Source organism: Arachis hypogaea, chromosome 18 (genome assembly GCF_003086295.3).
Source record: "Arachis hypogaea cultivar Tifrunner chromosome 18, arahy.Tifrunner.gnm2.J5K5, whole genome shotgun sequence".
Taxonomy (NCBI): domain Eukaryota; kingdom Viridiplantae; phylum Streptophyta; class Magnoliopsida; order Fabales; family Fabaceae; genus Arachis; species Arachis hypogaea.
The window spans coordinates 29,285,472-29,308,826 of NC_092053.1; the positions used below are offsets into that span (position 1 = coordinate 29,285,472).

At 39.3% G+C, this 23,355-nt stretch overlaps 1 protein-coding gene, 1 long non-coding RNA gene and 1 pseudogene across 11 annotated transcripts; 2 read left to right on the top strand and 1 right to left on the bottom strand.

The window, feature by feature from the left end:
• Positions 1-4,304: 4,304 nt before the first annotated feature.
• Positions 4,305-12,090, top strand: LOC112772868 (folate synthesis bifunctional protein, mitochondrial). 10 transcript variants are annotated; one of them, XM_072224050.1, is made up of 5 exons: positions 5,310-5,756; positions 7,806-8,209; positions 9,595-9,674; positions 9,746-9,887; positions 10,254-12,090. In XM_072224050.1, exons 4-5 carry the CDS (start codon positions 9,821-9,823, stop codon positions 11,732-11,734), a joined length of 1,548 nt encoding a protein of 515 aa, XP_072080151.1. In that variant the 5' UTR covers positions 5,310-5,756; positions 7,806-8,209; positions 9,595-9,674; positions 9,746-9,820; the 3' UTR covers positions 11,735-12,090. The 10 variants fall into 10 exon arrangements, with proteins under 10 accessions (XP_025673659.1, XP_072080154.1, XP_025673654.1 ...); XM_072224051.1 differs by having other exon boundaries at positions 7,806-8,176; XM_072224049.1 differs by having other exon boundaries at positions 7,806-8,058.
• Positions 12,091-12,397: 307 nt separating this feature from the next.
• On the top strand, positions 12,398-14,585 carry LOC140181155 (uncharacterized). The gene is made up of 2 exons (XR_011875876.1): positions 12,398-14,154; positions 14,255-14,585. It is a non-coding gene; the product is annotated as an uncharacterized lncRNA (long non-coding RNA).
• A 2,372-nt stretch (positions 14,586-16,957) lies between these two features.
• On the bottom strand, positions 16,958-20,247 carry LOC112769848 (fructokinase-like 2, chloroplastic; annotated as a pseudogene).
• Between the last annotated feature and the right edge of the window lie 3,108 nt (positions 20,248-23,355).

Consider the following 23,355-nt stretch of genomic DNA (forward strand, 5'->3'; position numbering starts at 1 on the left):
AATCCCCAATACTTCACCACATTCTTGAAGAATAGTCGTGCTGCTTCCTCTGCAGTGCAGTCAGTAGGGGCAGGTATAAAGGTAGCATACTTCGAAAATCGATCCACTACCACGAGAATAGATCCAAACCCCTCGGACTTCAGTAAGGCAGAGATGAAATCTAGAGAGACACTTTCCCACGGTCGCTCTGATGGAGGCAGAGGTTCCAACAACCCACTTGGTGTCTTGTTTTCAATCTTATCTTGTTGGCACACAAGACAAGTCTTCACATAGCTCTCCACTTCATCTCTCATTTGAGGCCAATAATAAGAAGATTCAATGAGTGCTAAGGTCCTTCGCTGACCTTGGTGACCAGCCCACTTGGTGTCGTGGCATTCTCTTACCAACTTCCTTCTCAGATTGTCCCATTTAGGAACGTATAGTCTTCTCCCTTTTGTGTAGAGAAGGTCGTTTTCTAACCAAAATCTTTTGGTCTTACCTTCTCTAGCCAACTCCACCAACTTCTTGGCTAATGGATCGTGATGCAACCCTTCCTTGATGATATGCATAATATCTCCTTCCACCATAGAAATGGCCGCTAACTCAGCCTTGCGACTCAGCGCATCTGCTACCACATTAGTCTTGCCTGACTTGTATTCGAATTCGAAATCAAACTCAGCCAAGAAGTCTTGCCACCTAGCTTGTTTGGGGCTTAACTTCTTTTGAGTTTGGAAGTAGCTTGTAGCCACGTTATCTGTCTTGACGATAAAGTGTGAACCAAGCAAGTAGTGACGCCAAGTTCTCAGACAATGCACCACCGCAGTCATCTCCTTCTCTTGGACAGTGTATCGCCTCTCTGTATCATTCAACTTGCGACTCTCAAAGGCAATAGGATGTCCTTCTTACATCAGAACTCCTCCAATAGCGTAGTCAGAAGCATCAGTGTGGACTTCAAACACCTTTGAGTAGTCGGGTAGTGCTAGTACTGGTCCTTCTGTGATAGCAGCCTTTAACTCATCAAAAGCCTTTTGACACTCCTTTGACCATTCCCAAGAGTGGTTCTTCTTGAGAAGATCAGTTAATGGTGCAGCCTTGGCAGAGTATCCCTTGATAAACCTCCGATAGTAATTAGCCAACCTAAGGAATGACCTCAATTCAGATACCTTGTTTGGCGGCTCCCACTCTTTGATAGCCTTCACCTTTCCTTGATCCATGCAGAGAGTTCCACCTTTAATGATGTGTCCCAAGAAGTGGACTTCGTCCCTTGCAAAGGAACACTTTTCCTTCTTCACATATAGGTTATTCTCTCGCAAGATCTTGAACACGGTTCGTAAGTGTTCTACATGTTCCTCCAAAGTATTGCTATAGACAACAATGTCATCCAAGTAGACCACTACAAACCGATCAAGGTAAGGTCGAAAGATCTCGTTCATCAAGGTACAGAAGGTCGCAGGAGCATTGGTCAAGCCAAAAGGCATCACCAACCACTCATACGATCCATACCTCGTGACACACGTGGTCTTAGGCTCATCACCATCAGCAATTCTCACTTGGTGATATCCTGACCTCAAATCTAGCTTTGAGAACCACTTGGCTCTACCAAGTTGATCAAACAAATCGGCTATCAAAGGAATGGGGTATTTGTTCTTGATGGTTACCTTGTTAAGTGCTCGATAGTCGATGCATAGCCTCAATGAACCATCATGCTTCTTTTGGAATAAGACTGGTGCGCCATAAGGTGCCTTCGATGGACGGATGAACCCAGCATCTAGCAAATCCTTGAGTTGCTTCTTCAACTCCTCGAGTTCTGGCGGTGCCCTTCTATACGGTGTTGAGGCGGGCGACTTTGCTCCTAACTCCAATTCAATCTTGTGGTCCACCTTCCTCCTAGGTGGTAGTTGTTTTGGCAACTCGGGAGGCATCACATCCTTATTTTCTTCAAGGACTTCCTTGATTTTGGGAGGAACGTCTTCTCTTTCAAGTGTTGACTCCTCTTGTAGTAGAGCCAAATATGTAATCTCTCCCTTCTTGAACCCTTTCTTGAGTTGCATAGCGGAGAGTATCGGTGGTCCTCCAACTTTAGAGACTATAGGGACCATGCATGGAGACCATTTCTCCATGACGCATTCTACGTCGTAGTATGGCATAGGTATTATATTTGCCTTCCTTTGCAAATCGAGCCCGATGACTATTTTAAAATCGTCCATGGGTGCTACTGAGAAATCCACAAGGCCCTTCCAAGAACCAAGAGTCATCTCAACCCCTTTTGCTACTCCCTTAAGGGGTTCACCCTTGGTATTCACGGGTTTGAACCAACCATTCTTTTCGGTGATCTTCAACCCAAGCCTCCTTGCTTCATCAGGCGTGATGAAGTTGTGTGTAGCACCAGTGTCGATCATAGCCATGACAGGTTTTTCATTGATAAAGGCTTTGACATACATCAAGCCTTTCTTTTCTGCAGTACTTGCCTCTTTGGTCTTCACAGCATTTATGTGTTGGATAGATCCAACACACTCAGTTACTTGAGTTTGAGCTTCTCGTTCCTCAGCGATAGATGCCAAAGTCCTTAGCTTGGGACAATCCTTCATTTGGTGCGGTCCCTTGCACACGAAGCATCCTCCTTTGGGCACGAAAGCCTTCTTCTTTTCTTCGTACTCTTTCTTTGAAGAGTATTTTCCTTCCTTCTTGGTTGAGAAGCTCTTCCTCTTGTCTCCCCCACCTTTAGCAGAACTAGGCTTGGAGGAAGACTTGGGTTTAGAGTCTCCCCTATGATACTCAGTGAGTGATTCGGCCACCACGATGGCCTCATCGACATCCTTAACATTCCTTCTTTGTAGTTCTTGCTTTGCCCAAGGTTGGAGTCCATCAATGAAGAAGAACAATGCATCCTCTGATGCTAAGTTGGGGATTTGAAGCGTGAGAGTAGTGAACTCCTTTACGTAGTCGCTAATCGTACTCTTGTGCTTCAACTCCCTCAACTTCTTCCTTGCTTCATAAACCACATTCTCAGGGAAGAATTGTCTTTTCAACTCTCTTTTGAAATCTTCCCATGTGGCTATGTTGCAAGTACCCTTTTCCATATCTACGCACTTTCTTCTCCACCACAAAGTAGCATTATCAGAAAGGTAGAGAGCTGCAGTGCGTACCTTTATTGCTTCTTCGACCACCCCTTGGCCTTCGAAGTACCTCTCCATTTGCCATAGGAAGTTCTCCACCTCGCGAGCGTCCCTTACGCCCTTGAACTCCTTTGGCTTGGGGAGATCAATCTTTGTCGTCTCCCTTATAATGGTTGGTCGAGATTTTGCCTCCTCGAACCAAACTCAAACTTCCTCAAATATCTTTAAGGAATTCTCAAGCTTCTCTTCGATTTGGAGCATGCTTTCTTTGAAAGTATCTAGTTCTCCTAACACGTGAGCCTCGAGGGTCTCCTTGTCATGTTCTATCCTTTGGAAGCGCTCATCCATAGAGGATAGAACATTCTCCAACACAGAAACTCTTTCTTCTAAGAAGTTAGAGTCCTTACCTCTAGGCTCACTTGAAGAACGGACCTTCTTGCCTCTCCATTGAGAAGGAATAGCATTCCTTCCCCTTTGAGACTCAATATGCTCCATGGTGATACTAGAAGCCATACCCACAAATTACTTGTGCTCCCTCTCGAACCTTGCTCGGATACCAAATTGTCACGGCCTTGGACACACTCCAACGCTACCGTGCCGGCACTCGGACTTACTCAACCTCTTGAGCTAAGACCAAGTCAGCCTAACCCTCAATACTTAGCAAGAAAGCTAAGAACACAAGAGAACACAAGAGAAAGGAAGCTTTGGTGAAAGAACACTTTATTGCTCAAGTGTGGTTACAAATGATTCACACACCTTACACTAACTCTTACCTCCTATTTATAGCCATCCACCTTCTCAATGGATGGTTAAGATCAAATCTAATCAACGGTCCAGATTAATCATCCAGAACCTTCTTTACAAATATCTATCCTACCACAACTTTCCAATTGTTTCTAGATTATTCCATACCACTCTTTATACTTCTATACATCTACACTCTTCTAGAATACTCTATGATCTTCTAGAGTCTTCTAGAACCTTCTAGGATATTCCAGGAACTTCTAGGACATTCTAGAACGTTCCAGAACCATCTAGAGCATTCTCAAATACTCTAGAAAACTCTACAAACACTGTTAAATTTAACCTTCTAAAATTTACCGTGACATAGAGCTGTTCATTATCCAAAAATTGATCAAACCGGTTAAAAAATCTTATCTGATTTAAAATAACTGATTTTTTTAAATGCAATTTTTTTTAACCGTTGTTAACCAGGACCAAACCTAGTTCCTAATTTCTCTCAACTCTCTCTGACTCTCTTACGCCTCTAGAGGAAGGACATCGGCAATCTCGCAGCACCACCAATCACTTCTGTGTATGTGTTTTGATGAGGTTGCTTCCTTCGCCGTAGTTGGTGTCTTCTCTGCTAGTGCAACCCTTGAAGCTTCACCATCACCGTTCACCACTTCATCCTTCTTCTGGGTACGGTGTTTTTTGCTCCTTCATACACAATCTGTTGCCTTGGAGTTCGGGTTCTTGGGATTTTGTAATTGCCTTTGTCATTTTCTTTTACTTTTGTTTAAATCATTTAGTTAGAGTAAAATTCTTAAATTAGCATCTTGTGTTAAAATTAATTTTGATCTACCAGTTATGCATAGCCCTCTTCTCTACTATGTTCTACATTGCTTCTCACTTAGGTACCTACATAACTGTCATTGGTCTTCTTTGCAATAGGTACTAACCTTTGACTTTATTCTGCTCATTAACATATCTGAAATTTTCTTTGCATACATTTTCAGAGGTTTAATCTGTAATTCTATATAATGAAATTATAACAACAAAGAATCAGAATCACTCTTGGATAGTCTGGAAACCGAACCGAACCGGCCAGTCACTTAGCTAGTTCGGTTACGGTATAAAACCGTCCTGCAAAAAACTGGTCAGAGTACCGGCCGAACTGACAGTTAATTGGTGAACCGTCCGAACCAGCCGGATTTTTTCATTGTTTCCGGTTCGGTGCATCACTTAAAAAACGGCGCCATCTTGCTATTGTTTAAAAGAAAAAATTAATGTTCTGAAAATCGGATCAGATCGGTCGGTCGGACCGAATTAACTGCGAACCGATAATACTAACAATTCGGTCAGACACGTAAAACCAAAAATCATAAAACCAGTAAAAAATTGTTGAACTGGACGAGAACCGGCCGATCGGACCGAACCGGAACCCGGCCGGTTTACACAACAAAGGAAGCTCATTCGTTTCTTTCTCCCTTTCTCCCTCCCTTTCTTTCTTTCAGTCAGAGAAATCACCCAAACCCAACCACAAAACCCTAGCACTGTAAGCCTACACCACCGCCACAAGGAGTGGCATACTGCCGCCGTCCGTCGCACTCAAAGTTCGCCATCCGTCATCTAGCTTCCATCGTGCTCCAAATCTTCAACCCCTGTTCGCTGTCACCGATCGCGCTTGCTTCCTCGAGCTCGGCGTCCGTCGTCTTTGTCTGCTCAGCCGCGCTTCCGTCGCCGTTTGTTTGCCGTTCACGTTCGCGTCTTCGTTCGCGTTCTTCGCCATTCGCGTTCGCTCGGCGTTCACCGTTCGCGTTCACTCGCTGTTCACCGTTCGAGTTCGCGTTCGTCTGGAAGCCACGTTGCTCTGCTTCAAACTCTGCCACCAACCCGCGCGCTCCACTCAGCCGTCGAACTGCTCTCTTTTGTCCCGCCGTGAGTTCCCTAAACCCGCCACCAGACAATACACTCACACAACACCAATACTCTTCTTCAAACTCTGCAACTTCTGATTTCTATTACAATAAGTAATTATTTGATTTGGTAGTGGTTTGGATTTTTTCATAGACTAAATTAAAGTTACAATAGTTATGTTCTCTTCTCTATCACATTGAAATTAAGCTTTGAATTCTCTTATTTCCTTTTAATTTTACCGCACTCAACATGTTTGATGAAATGCTTTAACCATATTTCTGGTTGGTTTTATAATTTCTAGCTTTTAGAAACCTGGTAAGTTGATTGCATGTGAAATTAGAATAATTGGATCATAGTAATTAGGAAATTTTAGCTTTTATAATTTCTAGCTTTTAGAAACCTAGTAAGTTGATTGCATGTGAAATTAGAATAATTGGATTATAGTAATTAGGAAATTTTAGCTGTACAAATAGCATCTTTGCAGAAAACATGTTAGCATGATGATTCCACTTGCATTAGTGTTATTCAGGTAAATTTTTTAACTGTTATTGTGAACTTGTTAATTTGCTAATGGTTCTTGTGTTCGTCTGTTACTTTTATTTTTTTTTTTTTGTTTTGTTGTGATTTTCTGTTCTTGAATTTGTTAAGTTGATTTGCTAAATTGTTGGGCTGCTGTTGTTTTAATTTGTCAAATTGTTTGGTTGCTGCGACTTAATTTGTTGGATTTTCTATTTAGGTCTTGTTCTTGTTTATTTGCTAAATTGTTGTTGTGTATTTATTGTTTATTTGCTGGATATTGGTGATCATTGTCTTTGAGATTATTTACTATGCAGGTTTAGTGTCATCACTGTTTTGGAATGTTTTATAATGTACTAATGTTTGTTGCTGTTTTGTAATTGCTGGTTGCAGGTTTAGTGTGATTATTGGTTAATGTTTTGGTTTAGTGTTCTCTCTTTTCCAGATTTCCCTTCTCCCTGTATTTCTGCATGTTGCTGAATTGGTAATCAATAAATTTGCCTTTTTGCTGTAACTCGGGACTTTACTAGGATTTGTTAATTTTGATGCTGTAACTTGCATTTGTTGCTGAATTTGTTGCTTCCCAGTCACAGAATCAGAACAGAATGCTCAGTCAGTGTTTGATTGTATTGTATTTGCTCACCGATTGTATTTGATGATAAATTTTAAATTGATAACTTTTAAATTTTAAATTTGCACTGCCCATGTTACTGATTCACTGTTCTTTCAGTGCTTTTTGTTGTTGTTAATCATTGTGATGAGCTTTGTTAAAATTTGCACTGCCTATATTACTGAGTGTTCTTTCAGTGCTTTTTGTTGTTAATCATTGTGGTGAACTTTCTTAAAATTTGCACTGCCAATGTTACTGATTCACGGATTCATCCCTCTCGTCATTATCATTGGCATGAACTCCGAACCAAAGCCCCAACTCTCTGGATAAAATTGTAATGAAAGCTTATTGGGACTTTTTCTTCTACTTAAGGTATGAATCAGAATGATGAGGCCAAGTTGTGAATACACAAGTATCAACGGACTATAATATATATTGAATTTGTGACATTAGAAGGGTGTAATAATAACAATAATGGAGTCATGTTACTTGAATATTGAGGTTTAACATTTAAACTCTCAGCTTCTCAGCCCTGTTTGATTCTTCATCTCAAGCAATTGAATCGAATCAACCAGGCCTTCCTTTTTTTTTCTTTTTGTTGATTCTTAATTTTTCTAATATATGTAACTTTCTGAATCAAGTGGATCAGATTATGTAGTTTTCTTGATTTGGGATATTTTTGAAGACGCATTAGAAGAGCTATTTTATTATTATGTTTGCTATAATAATATTCACATGTTTTGTATGCTTGTGATTGTTTCGGTGTTTACATTTTCTTTCCAAGTCACTTGCTGTGGTTGTTCTCTGAGTTAAAGCTTTGTATGTGTGTGTGAGAATATGTGATAATGTTGAATGCTGTTGCATCTAATAGGAGTTCTTGGAGTACCCTCATCTTTGGTCCTTTATAATTTATTTATTATTTTATTCTAAAACGGTTTTTTCAGTTGAACCACCGGTTGGACCGGTTAGACCAATAAACCAGTGAACCAGTGACTAAAGCGGTTTGATGACCGGTCCAGTTTTCAGAACCTTGGAAAAAATTTAGAAGGAAGAAGAGAAGACCCAAGCACCCCCTTTCTTTTACTCTCTGAAATGGTGAAACCTAACCCTAAGCCCAGCTAGCCACCATCACCATCCCTCATCGCCGAACTCTTCTCCTCTTGTAGAGGGCGCTGTCGCCGCCGGCGGGGACAAAACGTGAGTGCCGTCACACTCTTCTCATCACATCGCCGAACTCTTCTCAGTTCTCATCGCTCATCTACTCGTCACCATCACACGAAGGATGCGTTGACCCGGTGGCGTCGCCGTTGCGAAGGTTGCTGGGTCGGTCGTCGTCTCTTCGAGCTCTGTGTGTGTCCGAGGCCAACATCCCTCTTCGTTGTTCATTGTTGTTAACAGGGCTGGATTGTTGTTATTTTGTTTTGACTTTTAGGTTAATTATGGTTGATTATTGAATTTTCTGAAATGTTGCTGATTATGAGAAATGAATGATGATGTTGCTAATTTTCTGATGGTCTTGTTTAATTCTGAGTTGCTGAGTTAGGTTTAATTGTGAGTTGCTGGATTTAAATTTGAGTTGTTGAGTTAATAATAATGATTTTGTTAATGTTTGCTTAGTGAGTTGCTGATTTTCTGAAATGATGATGCTGATTATGGGAAATGAATGATGTTGTTGCTGATTTTCTGATGGTCTTGTTTAATTCTAAGTTGCTGAGTTAGGTTTAAGTTTGAGTTGCTAAGTTAATAATAATGATTTTGTTAATGTTTGTTTATTTTGAGTTGCTGATTTTCTGAAATGATGTTGCTGATTATGGGAAATGAATGATGTTGTTGCTGATTTTTTGATGGTCTTGTTTAATTCTGAGTTACTGAGTTAGGTTTAATTATGAGTTGCAGGGTTTAAGTTTGAGTTGCTGAGTTAATAATAATGATTTTATTAATGTCTGCTTTTTTCTGAGTTGCTGATTTTTTGAAATGTTGCTGATTATGGGAAATGAATGATGTTGTTGCTGATTTTCTTATGGTTAAATTTTTTTTGGCTGCTGATTTTCTGATGGTTAAATTTTTTTGGCTGTATGTTGAACATTATGTTTGTCATTTATTGTGCGATTTGATTTACTTTAATTATAAACTTTGATGTTTGATGTTGTTTATGAACTTTTATTGATAAATTATTGATAATTTATTAGGTGAAATTGTGAAATTTTAAATTTTATTAGGTTAAAAATTATTAAATTTAAATATTTGGACTTATATGTTGAATTTTTAATAATTTTATTTAATATTTAATTAAATCGGTTGAACTTCGGTTGAATTCCGGTTGAGCCATTAAACCAATGAACCAATCACTTTACCGGTTCATTGACCGGTTCGGTTCTCGCAACCTAAGTGACAAGAGGCATTTTGGATATCATTGAGAACTTGCAACTGATTTGTGTAGCATACACACTTCACATGAGGAATAAAATTAGTACCTATATAAACTTGAAGTCTTGATGGTGGCTACTTATATGATTAAGGATTATAGGAACAAAGTTGAATCTGAGTTGACTGATATCTGCACTGATATCATGGTTCTTATTGATGAACACCTTGTTCCATCTTGTTCTGGTGGTGTACCTAGTGTCTTCTTTTATAAGTTGTGGGTTGATTTTGTTCTCTCGTTTCATTCTCTCTGACGTCTTTCTATTTGAGGAATTTGGAATTTGATTGTTTTTGCTTTGTTATTTGCAGGAAGGGGAACTATTATGGCCGAAATCAAGTATGGTGATAAGAGAAAAGAGGCTGCTGATCAGTCCTTGAAAGCATCTCAGGTTTTCTTCTATTTATCTATGTGCTTTGAGGGTTCTTGATATTGGTTCCTTACCATGCCGCCTTCTTGTAGTGTAATTCATTCATTAAACCAGAGAGGTAGCATATTTCACTTCAAAGTTTCTCCAAGACGGAAGCCTCTGCTCAGATGGGTATACTGAAGTGTCTGGGACTGCCCAGGCATCAGGTTTTCACGGCCAAAAAGTATCTTAATGGTAATGTTTAGAATTAAATTTCTCAACCAAGCTACCTTTTTGTAAAGCTTCATCAAATCTTGTTTTGTGATTGAATTTTCTATGACCATATACCGAAAATCAAATTAGATCCATGTGTGTGGTGAATTAGATCTTGTAACTGTAAAAGGTCTTATTCCTGTATTAGTCATTGGACTGGCTTTTCATTAGTTAAAGTTTTAAAAGCCAAAGATTCTTAATCATAAGACTTCGGAATCAAGTTGTAGAGCATGAATGAATTATTCCCCCCTTTTCCCCCTTTATTTGTATGCTTTATTTAATTGGACTGTTTCTAAATTGTATATTTATTTTGTGGTCCTCATTGATCTGTTTTGATTTTGAATGCAGTATCGAGCTTCTCCTGTCTTCACACAGAACAAAATTCCTCAGTGGAAGCTCTCTCACAAGATGAGGATGTGGTGATTGCTTTGGGAAGTAATGTAGGTAATAGGGTTCATAACTTCAAGGAAGCCTTGAAAATGATGAAGAAGTCAGGCATACAGGTCACAAGGCATGCTTGTTTGTATGAGACAGCACCAGCATACATTACTGATCAACCTTGCTTTATCAACTCTGCAGTTAGAGCTGTTACTAAACTAGGTCCACATGAATTATTGGCTGCGCTCAAAAGAATTGAGAAGAACCTCGGGCGAACCGATGGAATAAGGTATGGTCCAAGGCCAATCGACTTAGACATTTTATTCTACGGTAAATATAAAGTCAGGTCTGATATTCTCAATATACCTCATGAAAGAATTTGGGAGCGGCCTTTTGTTATCGCCCCTTTGGTGGATTTACTGGGATCAGCTATTGACAATGATACAGTTGCTAGTTGGCATTCATTTTCGAGCCATTCTGGTGGACTATATGAATTATGGGAAAAATTAGGCGGGGAATCGCTTATTGGACAGGATGGTATATGTAGGGTAATGCCTGTTGCAAATGGCTTACTTGATTGGTCCTTGAGAACTTCCGTTATGGGCATCCTTAATTTGACCCCAGATAGTTTTAGTGATGGGGGGAATTTCCAGTCTGTGGAATCTGCTGTATCGCAAGTTCGATTAATGATTTCAGAGGGAGCAGATATAATTGATATTGGTGCTCAGTCTACGCGACCAAAGGCATCTAGGATCTCTGTTGAAGAAGAATTAAGTAGATTAATCCCTGTCCTAGAAGCTGTAAAGTCAATGCCCGAGTTAGAGGGAAAGCTCATATCTGTTGATACTTTCTACTCAGATGTTGCTTCAGAAGCAGTTAGTAGAGGGGCTCATCTTATAAATGATGTATCTGCAGGGCAGTTAGATCCTAATATGTTCAAGGTCATTGCAGATCTAGATGTTCCTTATGTTGCGATGCATATGAGGGGGGACCCATGCACTATGCAGAGCAGTGAAAACCTGAAATATGATGATGTTTGCAAGGAGGTGTCCTCCGAGTTATATTCAAGGGTTAGGCAGGCAGAACTGTCAGGAATCCCAGCATGGAGGATCATTATTGACCCTGGTATCGGATTCTCAAAAAAAACTGAAGACAATTTGGATATCCTCACAGGACTTCCTGCTATCCGAGCTAAGATTGCCAAGAGTAGCTTTGCCATCTCTCGTGCTCCTATACTTATTGGACCCTCAAGAAAGAGATTTCTAGGTGACATTTGTTCCAGACCTTCTGCTGTTGAGAGGGATCCTGCTACCATTGCTTCTATAACAGCGGGTGTTCTGGCTGGAGCTAACATTGTTAGGGTGCATAATGTCAAAGATAATTGTGATGCTGTGAAGCTTTGCGATGCAATTCTAAAACATAAACGTTCTGCCATGGAATCTAGACAATGAATTTGTCACCAACTCTGATGCTGAATTCTTCTATACATTGACTTGGCTTTATGCAACAAAGCCATTGCTGATTTTGTTTGCCATGTCACTCGCATCTAAAGGTCATGTAAAACACTGACATGTTGCCAGTGCTGACTGGAGCAGAGAAGCATGGAGTACAATTAATGAAAGTGTATGTCAAATGGGAATAATGCTTACACACCCAAAATAATCAGCATGTCCTTACCAGTGTTGAATAAACTTTGAGTATTGCGTTTTTTCTTTTTCAGAACAGAAAAAGTCCACCAATAAAAATTTATTATGTGCATTATCTTCACTCTTGACCCAATTCTATTCAACTAAGAAATTCCCACAAACCTTGGTCTTCCTTTTTGTATTTGATTCTCAAATTTTGTTTAAACATTTCACTTGTAGCTTTTGATTGACAGATATTTTTGGTCATATATGTAAAAAAAAGATCTGTTATATCCCAGGAGGAGGAAAAGAAAAGAAAGGTGGATGTCAAGGTATTTACTTGCAGAAAAAAAAGTAACTAATTACTCATCAAATAGTTAATAATCATAGAAAAAATGAATAACTTGAAATAAGATTCTTGCTTTTAGCTTTCCACGGTTTGGGACCATATATAGGGTCCGTCTGGGAGTGATGGTAGAGAAGGCAAAGGAGAGAAGGAATGGCACATAGCCACATATTAGAGGAGATTCCGACATTTAAAAATTTTCGAAAATAGCCTTAAGTTTGATGTTCCTTTCTTCTAATGAATTCCGCTAGAGAGCCAATAGGGTATCTATACAATATGTACAATGGATTTATTTGGTCTAATATGAATTAAAAATCAAAATTATCCATATTTACCCTAATTCTAAAAGTGTTGTTCATTTTTGTGATAACCACTACCACATAATCCCTAATTCTAATTTTTTCCCAATTCCCATTTTTTCACTGATCGTAACCTTATTCACAAAGCCCTTCACATTCGAAGCTGAACATCCCACCGTCTCCTGCCGCATGGTGTGGAACCTGGCATCAGCGACGCTTCCCTCGCGTGTCTCCCGCGGCTTGGCCTCCGTCACCGACATACCGGACACCCGCGGCTCACCCTGCAATAGCGCCGTACCGGAACACCCTCGGACACCCACCCTCAGCGCCGTACTGGAACACCGCGGCTCACCCTTACTCAGCGCCGTTCCAAACCACCGAGTCTCACTCACATTCGGCGCGACCAGACCCCGCGTTTCACCCTCTAGCCCGCGTTTCACCCTCTAGCGCGCTCCTCTTCCGGCGCCGGCAGCACTCAATGGCAGCACTCAGTATGGTGGCCCCCGTGTTAGCCGTCGCAGGTGTTGTTAAACAACCGATTCTTGTTTGTTGTTTGATTTTTCATAGTGAAGAAATCAATTGTTGCAGTTTCAACTCACCGGAACGTGCATAACAAGCTGTTGTTCTACATATTTGATATTGAAATAATCTTAACGTAGGAAAGTTTGCAAGAGTTTGGTTTAAATAACGTAGTAGTTTTCGCTCGTTGTGTGGACCTTTGATTTAAGAATATGTGTATATGTTATTCAAAGCAGGCTTCTTTATCAAATATCTATTATATAGTTCACGTGAAACGGTTTCTACCTCTCATGATGGTTGTTTTGATCTGTATATATTGATCTTCGGGTGTGCCATGTTGTTGCATTGATGGAATGTAATCTTCTTTGCTGATTGTGTTGTTTATAATTGTTTGTATGGGTCTCTTAGACCTAGTAATTATTTGCCTAAAGCATCATGTGTCTTCATGATCAATAAACTGTGGTTTTAGTATTTTGTTGCGACTTTCATTGGATTCGATGATGTTCTCGTTCTTCCATGGTTGAGTTGTATTTTTTAAAGAGACATATGCTATTTTTTGTGTTGTTTGTTGCAATGGTTAATTCCTACCTGTTGGAGGGGCCATTGGTGGGTGTATGCGTTTGAGGTGAATGCGAAGAGTCTAGTGATGATCGACAGTTTGCATTATGTACTGCCTAGTGATGAATGGGATAAACTCGATGCATATGTGGTAACATATTATATTCCTTTTTCCGCTAGAGAATTGTAATAGCTTATTCTATAGCACATTATTCGACTTGTATCGTTGCTTGATTTCAAGTGGAGACTGCTTGAAGACATGGCTAGAGTTGCAATTCCCCGCATACGTGCAGGCTACAGACGGCCCGCCTCGTTCTTATGCCAGTGTTCCAAAACAGCCTAACAATTGAGATGAAAATACAGCTCACCTTTTTATTTTTTTAACATGCGGCATACCTTATGTAAAATTCGTGTAATCCCAATAGCATAAATATTTTACTTGCCTGTAGCTCTGATTGTGGCATCTACTTTATTAATTCATGAAGAGTTGGACCGAAGGCCGTGCTCTTGATGAATGGAACAAGGTGACTTTAATAAACTTTTCGGCATATATCATGCGTAAATTAGAACATATATAACTGTAACGGTTATTACTCTTAACTCTTCTCGTAAATCTTCATACAGGAAATCCTTAGATCATACAGGATGGAGTTGATGTTAGACATTGTCTGTGGATCACAAAATACATTGGTTGATCGGGTTCTCAACCACAGAACAAGCGAAAGGAAGATAGATCTCCATTCACAGCACCTAGCACGAGGACGTTGATACAACATGCCGAAGGATTACCAAATGGAAGGAAGATCAAATGGAGGAAGAAGTAGCGTATTTAGGTTTAAGTTCTGTGAATTTAATTAAGTTATTTAGGATATTTACTAGTTATAATTTTGGAGGATTTATTTATGATACATTTGGAGTACTTGTTTTCAATTGATACTTTTTTTTTTGTTTTCAATTGATACTTTTTTTTTTGTTTAAATTCCAGTGAATAGGTTAGTGTACAGTTATTCAGGCATGACACACCAATAGGATCCACATAAGTTTAAACAAAAAAAGTATCAACTGAAAACAAGTCCTCCAAATATATCATAAATAAATCTCCCAAGACTATAACCAGTAAATAACCTAAATAACCTAAGTTAATTAAATTCACAAAAGTTAAACTTAAGTATGCTACTTCTTCCTCCCTTTGATCTTCCTTCCATTTGGTAATCCTTCGGCACGTTTTTCAACGTCCTCGTGCTAGGTGCAGTGAATGGAGATCTATCTTCCTTTTGCTTGTTCCGTGGTTGATTGTGTCGTACAGGTTTGGCTTTGTCCTCCAATAATGAAAAAACCCGATCAACCAATGCATTTTGTGGCCCACAGACAATGTCTAACATCAACTCCATCCTGTATGATCTAAGGATTTCCTGTATGAAGATTTACGAGACGAGTTAGGAGTAATAACCGTTACAGTAATATATGTTCCAATTTACGCATGATATATGCCGAAAAGTTTATTAAAGTCATCTCGTTCCATTCATCAAGAGCACGGCTTTCGGTCCAACTCTCATGAACTTAATAACGTAGATGCCACAATCAGAGGTACAGGCAAGTAAAACATTTATACTATCGGGATTACACAATATTACACAAGGTATGCCGCATGTTAAAAAAACAAAAAGAAAAAAAAGTGAGCTGTATTTTCATCTCATTTGTTCGGCTGCTTTGGAACACTGGTGTAAGAACGAGGCGGGCTGTATGTAGTCTGCACATATGCGGGAATTGCAACTCTAGCCATGTCCTCAAGCAGTCTCCCCTTGAAATCAAGCAACGATATAGTCGAATAATGTGCTATAGAATAAGCTATTACAATTCTCTAGCGGAAAAAAGAATATAATGTTACCACATATGCATCGAGTTTATCCCGTTCATCACTAGGCAATACAGAATGCAAACTGTCAATCATCACTAGACGCTTCGCATTCACCTAAAACGCATACACCCACCAATGGCCCCTTCAACAGTTAGGAATTAACCACTGCAACAAACAACACAAAAGATAGCATGTCTCTTTTAAAAAAAACAACTCAACTAACTCAACCATGGAAGAACGAGAACATCATCTAATCAAATGAAAGTCACAACAAAATACTAAAACCACAGCTTATTGATCATGAAGAGACATGATGCTTTAAGCAAATAATTACTGGGTCTAAGAGACCGACCCAAACAATTATAAACAACACAATCAGCAAAGAAGATTACATTCAATCAACGCAACATGGCATACCCGAAGATCAATATATACATATCAAAACAACCATCATGATAGGTAGAAAAAGTAACCATCCGTTTCACGTGAACTATATAATAGATATTGATTCCGAAGCCCGCTTTGAACAACATATACACATATTCTTAAACTAAAGGTCCACACCACGAGCGAAAACTACTACGCTATTTAAACCAAACTTTTGCAAATCTTCCCGCGCTAAAATTATTTCAATATCAAATATCTAGAACAACAACTTGTTATGCACGTTCCGCCGAATGGAAATTGCAACAATTGATTTCTTCATTATGAAAAATCAAACAACAAACAAGATTCATCGCATGTAATTCCAGTAACAACAGAAACAATTATAGTCACAAAAAAATTCTTCTCACTAACCTCCAGTTGTTTAAGAACGACACCTGCGACGGAAAACACGGGGGCGACCACACTGAGTGCTGCGCGCTAGAGGGTGAAACGCGGGGTCTGGTCGTGCCGAAGGTGGGTGAGACCCGGTGGTTTGGAACGGCACTGAGGAATGGTGAGCCGCGGTGTTCCGGTACGGCACTAAGGGTGGGTGACACGGGATGTTCCGGTACGACACTGCAGGGTGAGCCGTGGGTGTCCGGTACGCCGGTGACATAAGCCGAGTCGTGGGAGTCTGGCCAGCGGGGGACACGCGAGGGAGGTTGGGTGCGAGAGAGGCTCGGCGCTGATGCCAGGTTCTAGACCATGCGGCGGGAGGCGGTAGGATGTTCAACTTCAAATGTGAAGGGCTTTGTGTAAGGTTACCGTCAGTGGAAAAATGGGATTAGGGGAAAATTAGTATTAGGGATTATGTGGTGGTGTACGCCGGTGACATAAGCCGAGTCGTGGGAGTCTGGCCAGCGGGAGACACGCGAGGGAGGTTGGGTGCGAGAGAGGCTCGGCGCTGATGCCAGGTTCTAGACCATGCGGCGGGAGGCGGTAGGATGTTCAGCTTCAAATGTGAAGGGCTTTGTGGGTAAGGTTACCGTCAGTGGAAAAATGGGATTGGGGGAAAATTAGTATTAGGGATTATGTGGTGGTGGTTATCACAAAAATGAACAATACTTTTAGAATTATGGTAAATATGGGTAATTTTGATTTTTAATTTATATTAGGCCAAATAAATAGCCCATTGTACACATTATATAGATACCCTATTGGCTCCCTAGCGAGATTCAACTAATATTACTAAGCGCATGGATCAACAAAAAGGCTCTAATGCGTCCTCAGGCTCTAATTCTCGGTCACTCTTTATCGTGCGGTACTCGGTTTCAGTAATTGAGCGTATACCATTGTCGTCGGGAATCACGTCATCCATATCTTCATGTGGAGGAAAGCCACGCACTCGGCCTTGAATCCATTGGTCTACAACCCCACAATCAATTGCATACTTGATGCTACGCTCCAGGTATTCTTTATCAGTTATGAAATCAGGCTGAACTGTTAACATTCGCATGAGAGCTGAAAAGAAAGAGAAGTCGCCATTAGTTTTGGGATAAACATGAATTTTCATCTTAAAGCCACTCTTAACAGTTAGAAATTCATGCTAGAAAGTATGTATGTGCAACTCTATATATAATAATGTTGATTTACTTTAAAATCAGTGAACCTATTTTACTTTTAAACCTTTTAATTCCTTCCCTCCCCCCCCCCCCCCCCCCTCTTTCAAAAACTGAACTCAGAAGACGCAAACACCCCCAAACATGCTTTTAAACACTTCCAAAGGCTATATATACAAGTTCCTTGCAAATTTATTGGCTTGAAAGCTATTCATGTCAAATATTCTTTCATAACAATGTCAGACATGATTTAAAAGAGATTTATTGGTCCTTTTCTTAAGGCAAAGACATTATTAAATGTAAATTCACTATAAAGTACCTGCAACAATGCCATCTCTAGATGCCGACATATCACAAGTGAATGGGGGTGATTGGAGGGTCCTCCATGCCAAGACTAGCACCATCAAACTCCTGAGTGTAGTAATGTATCTTGGAAGTTCCATTAGTCACAAACAAAATCTTAATATTCTCATGCCAAAGTGGTGCTACCACTTCACGTTCATAATGGACAAACTTGGACCAATCGTTATTTTTGGTGTCAAATTCTTCTGTTGGTGTGATCCCACATAAAAATTCTAGTTCTTGCTTAGTGACCTCAATAATGTCTGCTAGATTCCATACTTTCTGAATGAAAGTTTTAGTTTCTTCCCTAGATTGCCATAGTGGCATAGGAAGGTTTATATCATAGAAAACAACTTCTCCAAATTTCTTCGCAATCTTTATCACTTGTAGTGTAGTGGATCTCATGTTACGATCAAGCAAGGAATGTGTGCTAAAGTAGAACATGTTTGCCTGCAGGAGATGTTATTAAATTATTCAAGCAGTGAAAAACAAAAAGTATCAACATCAATCAGAGGACCTAAAATGCAATAAGGAAAGCAATAATTCCTGTAATGGCGGCAACATTTCATATTTTTACTTTTCATTCAAATGCAAATTACTGTAACTAACATGTCCATCAACAAAGCGCCATATCAACAGACTAAGTGTTGTAAAATACAGAAAAACACAATAGAACATAGGATAATGAAATAGTTCATTGGTTAATCTTCCAAGTTCTGATTTTGCTAACAATGGATGATGGTTCCTTGAAATGAAAAAAGGCATTATCAAGCTCTATAATGGTGTTATATCAACAATAATCAGCCTATAAGGCTATAACCTACCACTATAAGATACAAACTTAAATGGGCTTCAAGTTAATACCTCTTTCAGCACATCAACATTTATCTGTCTTTGTCAAACAATCTTCAGCACAGGGTTTTACGCAACTCATTTTCAGTTTACTCCTTTTACCAATCTTCATCGATGACGCAGCAGTAGACCTTCTACTATCAACACGGACTGATTGGGTTTGAACTTTATTCACATTCATATAATACAGCATTGCTTGACCATAATCGTCATCCCCAAGCTTTCCCATGAAAGCAACCTTATCACCCAAGCTGGCAAGAGCAATGGCAACACTACCAGCCGAGGTACCAGGGGCCCTAACAAATTTTTCAGGGCTCCACAATGCATCCTAACAAAAGAATAATGCGGCTCCAAAGCAACAAACAAGGGGAGGCCAACCATAAGTATAGTTAATATCTTCTTCATCATATTTTACCCATTCTAAGTCATCATCACTTTCATCATCCACATTTTCAATAAAGGAAGTCTCATCTTGGTCACTTGTTTCACCTTCGCTAGCCTTATCCTCTATAATTACCTTCTCCTCCTTAGGTTTCCTTCGTCTTCGAACCTTTTTCTCTTCCTTGACTTCCGTATCTTCTTCCAAATCAAAAGATACAGATGTAACTATAAATGATAGCAGGTTTAGACAACACTTATAAATAAAGCATATCTATCACAGATGAATCATCAGCATCAAGACTAAGGCACCATTTTTTCGAGTCCTTCGAGTTCTCTTCTTGGAATCATCGCTAGAGGCAGTTAAGCCTTCATTGGCGGAAGCATCAATGTTCTCCTCAGGGGACCCATCTGGATTTTTTCTCCGTCCTTGCTGTCACCCTCTTCGTTTTGGATGATCTAGAAGTCTTCTTTTCCACCACTGCATCATTTTCATTGGACTTTCCTATATCAGAATCAAGAGAAGCTTTCCTCCTAGCCATTGCCACATGACTCCATTTACATCCGGACCTTATATCCCAGGGAACCAAGGTTGTTGTCAAACTCGAGAGTCTTACAGAGATGAACTTCTACTAAAGAGTAAATGTTCGGTATTCTAAATCAACAAACAAGTCCACTTAGCGGGAAGTTAACAATTTCACAGACAATTAGCTTAAAACTCAAATCCATTTGTTCCTCTTACATGTTATCAACATCATCATTGCCTTGAATATTAATCCCATGCATCCACCCACGATCACTTACCTTTCGGAATGCGTTTTTCCTTCTAGACCTAGGAAGATACAACATTATCAGATATCCTGAAAAATATATCATATTATCAAATTATCAAGATCAAGTTTTAATATCAGAATCCTAAATCCCTAATTAGTAACTAATAACACACATTCATACATGATAAACACAGCCTACAATCTCTATAACCATTAACAACACAAATAAATATGTTCAGATTTGCATTATAATGATTAATGGCAACCTGAAGTTGTGAACTGGTGGGGTGGATGAGATAGAGCAGGGAGTCAGAGAGGGAGACGGCGGAGGCGATGAACGGAGTCGAACGAGAGAGAGAACACAGCGGTCAGTGACGAACATGACAGAGGGAAGTCAGAGAACAAAGAACGACTACAAGCCGTCGGCATCGAACAGAGACGAACAAGGAAGATGCGAAGCCGAACTGAGAAGAACGCGAGAGACTGAGAGACAGCGGAAGCGACAGACAACCGCCACTAACAGAGGCGACGGTGGGAGAGAAAACGGGAGGCAGAGGTGAGAACCGAGAAGCAAAGGGTTTTAGTGTGTGCAACGGCTAGTGAAGGGTGCAATCCTAAATCTTCTAATAAAATATAATAAAATAATAATAAAGAAACAAATAAGTCTAATTTTTTGTCCTGCTTTGTTCTTAAATATTGAAAAATACATTTAAGTTTTTAACTTTTTTTAATCAAAATCTAAATTCTTCTATTTACATAGATCTATTAGATACAATAAAATTTGATGTGGCTTCTGTTGTGCTAATTTAACCATTACGGATATACACGTGAATGGAAATTTTTTAAAACAGGATAAATAAATCCTTAAACACTCAAAATGACGCCATTTTATCCTAAATCTTAATCCTTCAAATTCATAATAATGGTGAACAAAAAAAGAATAGTATTTTAATGACACCCGATTTTTATTTCTATCATTTGAAATTTCACGTGATTAAATTGTTGAATAATTATTTTTTAATTTTAAAATAATTAGGTATATATTATTGTGAAGCCTAGGGAAAAGATTTCCATTATGTGCATATTTGTAAAGAAGTAGCTTTTCATCTCTTAAATGATAGTAAGCAAGCAAGGGTAACAAATTAGGGTGTTACTGACCTAGCCGTTACGAATATACACGTAAAAAGAAACTTTTTAAAACATGACAAATAGGTCCCCAGAAGTTAAAACGACGTCATTTTACTCTAAACCCTAATTCTTCAAATTCAAAGTAATAGTAAACAGAAAGAGAGCAATATTTCGTCTCATGGCTACTGACGGAGTATCATCAAACTCAAGAAGAAGTGGAAGTGGAGGAAGACAAGAATCGTTCGGGCTCGTATTAGGACCCGAGCTTGCAGCGGGCTGACTGTTGGATTTGACATCCCTATGTGAACGGAGGTACTTAAATGTCCAAGTTTTAAAGAGGTCAGGAACTTAAATGTATTTTTAGTCCTCAAAGACGATAATATCCGCGAGATATAAGGTCAGTGACCTATTTATTTTTTTTAATAAACGAATTTGGACCAAAACAAGGTAGTTTTGGCCAAAATGCAGAAATTCGTCAATTTCTTAAACTCACAAAATAGTAAATTTTGGGTTAAACTTCAAAGAGGTCGAACTTGAAAATCATACTTTTAAACAGTGACGAGTTATTCCTTGAGATATGAGTAACCAGCTAAGATTAGCAGGGCACAACACACAAGATTATGCTTACTGTAAGAACGGCGACTAAATAACCGCCTAATTAGTTTAATAATATTGCCCAAATTAGGTTTCAAAAATTTAGAGTGAGAATTTGAGGATTTAAATATGATTTTTGGACTCAGTAGGTTTTTCTGAGTCAGAAAATGTATTTTCTACAAAAAATCGAGAAAACTACGAACCGGCAGTTGAACCGGTTGAACCGGTTTAAGTCTGCCCGGTACTGCGCGAGAAAAAGTGAAAACAGTAAAAAACCTTAGAAAAATATTAGAAATGAAAAACCGGGCGTTAATTTTAAAAGTTTGGCCCAAAGTTGGGCCAAACGGGCTAAAAACGCTAACGGGTTGGACCGGGCCCAAGCCTAACATATAAATAGGTTCATAAGTGAACCCAATCAGCACCACACTCACTTAAACACAACACACACAGCTGAAAGCAAAGAGGGAGAAGGGAGAAGAAGAAGCACTATTCACTTCTCACTTTAATCCGCGATATCTCGAGCTACGGTGCTCCAATTCGCGTGCCGTCAGCGGCTACGCGAAGCTCTCGTCGAGCCCGTCACTTCTATCTAAGTTTTGTGGTAAGATTTTCGAATTTTCCTGCCTAGTTTTCGTATCCTTGTGAAATTCGAATTTTTAGGGTTTGGTTTTGAGTGAAATCTTGTTTTGCATGTTTAGGTACACTCTAGCACTTGATTGCTTGTAGTTTTGGCTTCCAAAACTGTTGGGCAAGGTAAGAGCTCTTGAAACCCTTGTGAGATTATGATTAAATTGAGTCCTAGGTTGATTAGTGATGATTTGTGTGTATATAGCTTGATTATTGTGAGTTTGGAAGCCTTTGGAACTTGTTGGTGCTTGTTGGAGTGGAATTGGAGGCTTGCTTGTGGTTGAAAGCTTATCTTGAGCTCAAATTGGGATTTTGGTGCATATTGGGGATCGGCCAAGGTATGGTTTCGGTTTCCTCTATGTAATATATAATATTCATGGACACTTAGGCTAGTAACCCATAGGATAGGTTTGAATTAAAATGGTTGTTGGATTGTTGAATGATGATGTATGATGATTTATGATGGATTGATGATTTTTGAGTTTGATTATGAAAATTGATTATGATATGATGATGAAGAATGATTGTGTGAAGTTGAGAAGTGATTTGGTATGATATATGTGATATTGAGGTTGATGATATGGTAATGTGGTTGGAAAAGTTGAATGTGGATTGATTATAGTATTACATATTTGATATTGATGGTTGAGAATAGTGATATGTGATAGAAAAATTGTATAAATGGTGAATTGTGACCCAAGAGTGTAGATTGTGCTGTAAATGGAAGTTTGGTATTGATTTAGTTGGATGTGGCTTGAGAATTTGGAAAATTGAGTACTTTTGGAATGTGGTAAAAAGGGAATTTTGGTAAATTTTGTCTGATCATAACTCATGCCTCAGTTTTCAAAATTTGTTGGGATTTGTTTAGAATTAAAGTCCATTGAAAACTCTTCAAATTGATATAAAGTTTGTAAAATTTGGATTTTTGTAGAGGAAGTTATGATCATTTAAAGTTGGTGTCAAAATCTGAAATTCTGCAAAGTTGCAAAATTTTGTGATTTTTGGTATGTGTGCACACACACCCCTGCAAAATTCTAAACATGTGCGCACGCACAGCCCTGTGCGTACGCACAGGTAGGGGAAGGCTTCCTGTTTAGAGCGCTAGCACAAGCTTGCGCACTCATAACTAATGAAGAATTACAACCTATGCGTATGTACAGCCCTGTGCGCACGCACAAGTTGGGAAAG